Here is a 6,737-nt window from a genome sequence, read left to right as displayed (position 1 = left end):
ATTTTCAGAGTAGAATTTCGAGTAGCTTGCATATGCACATACCTTTGAAGTTATAGAAATAAATTACTTGACCAGATGCAGTTTTACATTTTAAGGAAAAAGTCAGTATAAAATATTACATATATTCATATTTCAGGGTGCTTTTTTTTCCCTTCTATAACCCTGTGTTAACAGTACAAGAATGGCATTGTGTTGTACCTGCTCAATGCAATATGAAATGAAAACTAGAAGTTAAGGGCTAGCCTAATTTCATTGTTCAAAATCAGGGAGATCTGAAATTAAGTAAAAACAGATGAAGAATGAAAAACAAATTAGGGAATGAAGATATGACAGTTACCACTGCTATTAAGTGATAAGGCAATTAAATTATATTAAGATACACCCTAAAAACTCTATGATAGCATACATGGGAAAAATCACCAGCAAGTGCATTAACAATATGTTGTCCCAGCTCTGGATTAAGTGTAGGATAGCAAAGTAAGAAACTTACTCAGAAACTTTTTTTATAGTTGTGAGTTTCAGAAGAAAAGGATAACAATTCATCTAAAATTCAGAGGGGTATTTTTTTACATCTCGTAATTCTATTTGTTTGCTAAGACAAAAAAAAAAAATCATTATATTTTTTTGAAATGAAGAGCTACTAAAAACACCACTCAAACCTGCTCCAAATAGTCATAGAAACTCCCATGAACTGAAGCTAACAGGTTTCTTTTCACAGATTTAAGGATATGAAACAGGACCTATTAAACACAGAGGTGTGTTAGCCAATGTAATCCTTCAAAGCTCATGTACACTGTGTTGCTTCACTGAATATTTTGCACATTAAAGTTATAAACACTGGCTCCACTTTCAAGAAGTAAGTCCCTACTAGACACTAACAAGATGGAGGAAGGGAAGGAAGGCATTAAAACTACATTTAAAAATGCAGCATCTCTCATGAGTTTCATTATCCTATTGAGGTTTGGGGAACACAGAGGAATATGCATCCTTCTAAGGAAAGCAGAAAACCAAGAAGCTTGACAGAAACGCACTGATAAATCTTTTCTATGTTCATATTATTTTATACAGGTTTTAGAGAATAAAATAAAATGAAAAAAAAAAATCCTGTGAAAAATGCATCGACTCTGCAATGGAATATTATCAGGATATGGATTTATTTTAGTTACAGTCTTAATGCATATTTATTGATATATTTTATCTGGGCTTACAATAAAAATAGTGGGATACAGCTTCCATTTAATGAGTGACAGAATCCCAGTGATGTTGAAAAACATTTTTTGATATTCTCCCAAATGGTGATGTACCATTAGAAAGGTATATATTAATCTCTTACACTACCTGAATACACACACATTTCAGGAGTTATATTAGTCCACAGCAAATGCAAAGTATGGATATTTTCAGTACAAAGCCAGCAGTAGGCACAGTATTCACACTGTTTTCCATATGCATTGCTTCGGCAAAACTCATTGTTCAGTCATTCAACATTAAGACATTTTCTCATGTTTGACTGGCAAACTGTAAAGACAAATTTTTCATAAGTTGCAGTTTATTTTGCAAGTATATTGTGAAAAACATTTAGCTTTTATTTGTTCATTGCAGTGAGCTCATATTTGATACACATTTTTTTTTCCTAAATTAACTAAATGGTACACGGTACAATTTCTCATATTTGATCATTAATATAATATTAAGTTCATTAATAGGTATGACTGTGCAATTTATGTTCTATCTCTATCAGTTTCTTATGCTGCACAAACACTGTGGTATTTTAGAATCTTCTAAAAATTAAGTGAAGAGCACCATTATGTTTCTATTCTTATTCTTCAAATAAAAAAAACTCTAATTGTATTTCTGATTGTGTTATATTATACTGATTTTTTTGTGTGTGTTGCAGTGCAGAAGAATAAATGTCAAAGTGGTTATTTTTTACTGATACACTTATAATTCAGCATCTTATATTTGACTATATCAAAATAGCTTGCTTGACAACAACGAATTTACACATAGGTATGCATGTATAACTGGTCCACTGATAGCCATAGATTATATTCCATATTCTATCTTAAAATCTCAATAAACTCCATACTAGCTGTAGAGATGTTGCTTGAATTTTAATGAGCTTGTTCAGAAAATACAGATGTGATACCTGTTCTCAACCTCCATTCCATCCAAAATAGATTGTTTTAGGGCTGGGTGGACTATTGTATGGAAAATACTTCATTTCCTTCAGATAAAGCTCTGGAAATATCACAAGGAGTTCTAATTGTCCTTATGTCTTTGCCAAACAGGTAAAGTCTGAGTTGCAAGTAACCAAATTTCCACCAATATGTTCAGGATCTCTTTTTCTGAATTCAAGGCAGTGGCATGCATCTGTGCAAGGTGTCCAAAGCATCTGAGAAGCCTTCTTCTGTACAAGCAATCTTCTTTGTGAAGAAAGGTGGTGGAGTCTGTTGCATGCAGTAGGCAGCCGGGGTTGATGAAGCAGACATTGACTCTCTCAGGGAGAGGATGGGGAACGCTTGAGAGAAAGAGAGAGAGAGATACCAGGAAATAAGCAGGCCTAGGGGATGTTAGGACATATAAAGCCTAAAAATAGGTTTGCCTTTCCCCTTTTCCACAAGAATTCTGGGGATTAGAAACCTGAAAATACCTTGGTTTATATCAGATTTTGGAATAAATTCTGGAAAAGTAATAGCTGCCTAGAGCTTTACCTTGGAGTTTCCTTTTTATTTTTTGTAAGCTTTACACCCTTGCCTATTTAGACTGATTATATTCCTGTTTGCTAGGATTATCACCAAGACAAGGTTAAGAACTGCTATGTTAAAAACTTGCTCCCATCTTTATTTTGCATGCATCTGTCTAGCATACTAACTATTTTTCCATTCTCTGTCCTGAATTTCCATACTTTTGGCCACAAAGAGCATAGCTAACTCAAGAACATTTAGCTTTAATTCTGAAGGTAACCAGTCTTTAACCTTGTTAGATTCAATGAATAAATGTAGCAAGAACAAGGCTTCTATCAAGAGAATAACTCCCTCTCTATCTCAATCGGAGATTAAATCATTCTGAGATAGGATGAAAAATGAAGCAGAAATTTTCTCAAAGATTAAACAAAAAACCAAAACCCCACCATATATTGACAATTTTCATTACAGCAAAAAAAATTAACAGCAGGGTGCTTCAAGGCCCAGACAAGGACCAGGTGTTCAAAACATATTAATGTGAAAGAAAAAAATCAATTATCTGTAATGTGGCAAAATTTGCAAATAGCACAAAATAAATAAATAACTAAATAAAAATCTGGTAACCAAGTCTGAGGAAGACAAGTAACTTCAGGTATAACTGATGAAGCCAGATGAATAGGCAACCTTAAAAGAAGCGAAAATCATTTATTTAAATGCAAAGTAAAGAATATTGGTGAGAAAAAGTGCAACAAATCATTCACTTCACCTGACATCTCAGTTAATAGCTCCAACTTGGAAGAAACACCTGGGCCCCACTACAGAGTGTTCAATGAAAAGCCCTGTTCAATGAGCCACTGCAGTCAAAAAAGCAAGTAAAATGTTAAGATGCATAAGAAATGAACTGGGAATAGGAAAGAAAATATGTCATTATAAGAATCAATAATTTTCCCTCCTCAGGAATAGTGTGAAGTACTGGTCACCCCATCACAAAAAGGATATTACTGAATTAGAAGGTATTCAGAGAAGAGTGATTGCGATAATTAGGCATACAGAGAAGCCTTCATATGAAAAGACTGAAAAAAAAATTGAATTGTTAACCTTAGAAAAAAGATGAATAAGAAGGGATATGATGAAAGTATAAAAATGGTAAGTGGCAGAGAAAATAGATCAGGAGCTTCAGTAGTCTTGCATCTCATAATTCAAGAACAAAAGGACACTAAGTGAAAGTGAAAAGCGGCAGCTCCAAATGTGATAAAAGGACATACTTTTTAATGCAACACATAATTAGATTATAGAACTCAATGCCACAGGATGTCACTGATGTCAAGACCTTACCAAGATTCAAAGAAGGACTAGGCACTTACAACTCTTGATATTCTTGGGAATCTTACATATACTAACCATTAAAAAGTTTTGAAAGAGAGGTTATGTCCCTTGTTTCATATTTTAAAAGACAATACTTCTAAAAGGAATTTGGAGAAGAGATGCCCGGAGTTAAATTTTTCCAGCTCTGGCTATTTGATTATTTTGTTCTTTGTTTTGTTCTGTTTGCATTTTCTCTGGAAACATCTGGGCAATCTTGGAGAAAGATTGCGTAAAAACAAATCATTACTGTGATTCATTTACTGTTACTGAAATTCTACTGTTAGGGCTTTGGACTTCCCTTTCACAGAATAGTTGTCCTGTATTTTATCATATTTCACTCCACCCCAGTTAGCTGACTGAAACTGTGCATCACCCATTGTCCATCAACATAATTGTTACTCTAAGCAATATACCATGGCATGTATTTGGAACAATGGTGTAATTTCTAGCTGCAGAATCAAATGCAGTTTCACTGTGGCAGCTATGCAATTCATTCCCTGAGTTCCAATTGTCTTCAAGCCCTACCTTAATCTCCAGCTATGCTATTGATATCTTGGTTCACTTTTGCAGCTGGAAGACATGTGTAATATCTCCATACGTTGCTTTTTATGCCTCTCATTCTCCACAGTTTCCTTACCATATTTTTTCTCCTTTTTGCCTCTCTTGCTGCTCAGAGAGATAAGGTATTATTCTCCTACCTTTTGTTCTTAAACTATTTATTTTCTCATTGATCAGCTTTTCTTTCCCTAGCTCTTTCCTATAGGAAGACTTTCAGTACAAGTAAATAACGGTAGACACAAGCATAAAAGAGTTTTTTTCCCAAATCAGATATGTTAACTGAAAAGTGAATCAAAAATAGAGTGTGAAATGTACTTGGTAGAAGAAAGCTTGTTGATTTTGAACAGTATTCCGAAATAATTCCTCCTTCACCTATTATTAATTACATTACATTCTCAAATGGAGAAGGGACAGAAAACCTTTAAGTATTATAAACATAGAGGTTTTGGAGAGAAATGATAGTAGTCTTTCTATTATTATTATTATACTAAAAGCCAATTTAATTACATATCATTAAGACCACCTACAATTTTCAAAGATTCAGATTCAACTAACCTGTCACAGGCCTCATTCAACAGAAGCTATTAAACTAGATAGCAGGGAGATAAACCCTACAGGTAAATTTATACAGGCTCTATTTACTACTACTGTAGCTTTCATTTGACATCTACCCAGCACAAAACCTACCATGTTCTGTGAGGAGGCTGAGGGTAGCTATACAATAAGCAAAAATACTGGGGGTGGGAGGATTGTGAGCATCTGAGTTTGTAGGGCTAGCAGCTAAAATGCTGGAGGGCTGTAACTGCCCTAGAGAGGAGCAAAATTTGGACAGTGCTCGGGAAATGAATACTGTAAAGATACCCTGAAGGTATCTGACCATGGAATGATGCTTGAGAGAATGTGGCAGCCACAACTGAGCTAAGGTGTGACTAGCTACTTCAAAGAAAGATGTGGTATGCCTTGGCTCATTTCTGCTCCAGTGATTGCCTCTGCTTTGCTGCTGTTCATTTTTCTCTGCTTCTAGATGCATGCCTCACCAATCAGTTATGTTCCTGTGATTATTTTCTTCTTTTGTCAAGAAAAAAAAATATTAAAGTGGCAATAGAAGTTTATATTCTACCCTTCCCAGCTTCAGCTGGCTTAACCAGAACAATGCTGCAATGAACTACTGATGTTTCCAGTACTGACTTGTGTCAATACTGTCTTTTGAGACATCCACATTATTCTCACCATATGGTTTAGTTATGCCTGAAGATTTACAGGTAGTCTGCAAGACGTTTTTGTCTTAATCCAGTCCATGGGATTAATAACTAACACAATCTGGTATAAATATGCTACTGTGGTTCTTCACTTTCAGAAGAGGAGCTGGTTAACGACAAAAAAGCTTTAAATTTTAAAAGGCTAGAAAAAAGGAACCTATATTATGTGGTATAATAAGAAGTATGAATACTGCTGGTATCATAGGAATACGAGAGGTGTTTCCAGCCCTATGAATATTTACCAACATGAGATAAAGATAATTGGTATGTGTATTGCTCTTTACATTTAAATTTTGTTAAGACTTAATTCTCATTGTTAACGATCCCACAATCAAGAAACAGTGAAATACCTTTAATTTGAAAGCCACCTACTGGGAACAGGGTGAATTGCATTTTTTCTCATTAAATGCCATACAAATGTGAAAAGTAGATTCTAATATTGCCTAAATACAGAATTACGAGCTGTAATTCTGGATTTTTTACTCTTCCTGATAACCACTTAAGTTAGTTTCTATCTCTATATTTCATATGGTGAAAGAATTAGCAAAATATCAGCAGATGTAGCTGAATGATCACTATTTTGGAATGGATTTTTTTTAAAGGATGTAAGTAGCCTATGTTACCTCCTCAAGTCCTCCAGGCTACCTTTGCAAGTCAAGTCCTCTGACTCACATTTTGTCATCAGTTCAAAAGCATGGACTGATGTAAAATAATATTTTCAGATGAAAAATAAATACAATTACTGAAAAATATTTCCACTAATTTACTTTCACTTTCTTAGTAAAGAAACATAAATGGTGACAAGTGGCATTCCTTGGGAATCAGTGCTGGAACTGGTGCTATTTAACATCTTTGTAGGACAGTGGGA

General features: G+C 34.5%; 1 protein-coding gene across 1 annotated transcript in view; it reads right to left on the bottom strand.

Annotated features, from left to right (window-relative positions):
* Positions 1,146-6,737, bottom strand: part of PCDH9 (protocadherin 9) — a 190,230-nt gene continuing 184,638 nt past the window's right edge. Inside the window, exon 3 of the mRNA XM_021417698.1 lies at positions 1,146-2,521. Within this exon, the coding sequence (XP_021273373.1) occupies positions 2,501-2,521 (21 nt within the window). The 3' untranslated portion in view covers positions 1,146-2,500. The remainder of the gene's footprint in view (positions 2,522-6,737) is intronic.

The sequence above is a fragment of the Numida meleagris genome, chromosome 1 (assembly GCF_002078875.1).
Source record: "Numida meleagris isolate 19003 breed g44 Domestic line chromosome 1, NumMel1.0, whole genome shotgun sequence".
NCBI lineage: Eukaryota > Metazoa > Chordata > Aves > Galliformes > Numididae > Numida > Numida meleagris.
The sequence above is the reverse complement of the archived record's forward strand: the minus strand, read 5'-3'. Positions and strand labels throughout refer to the sequence as shown.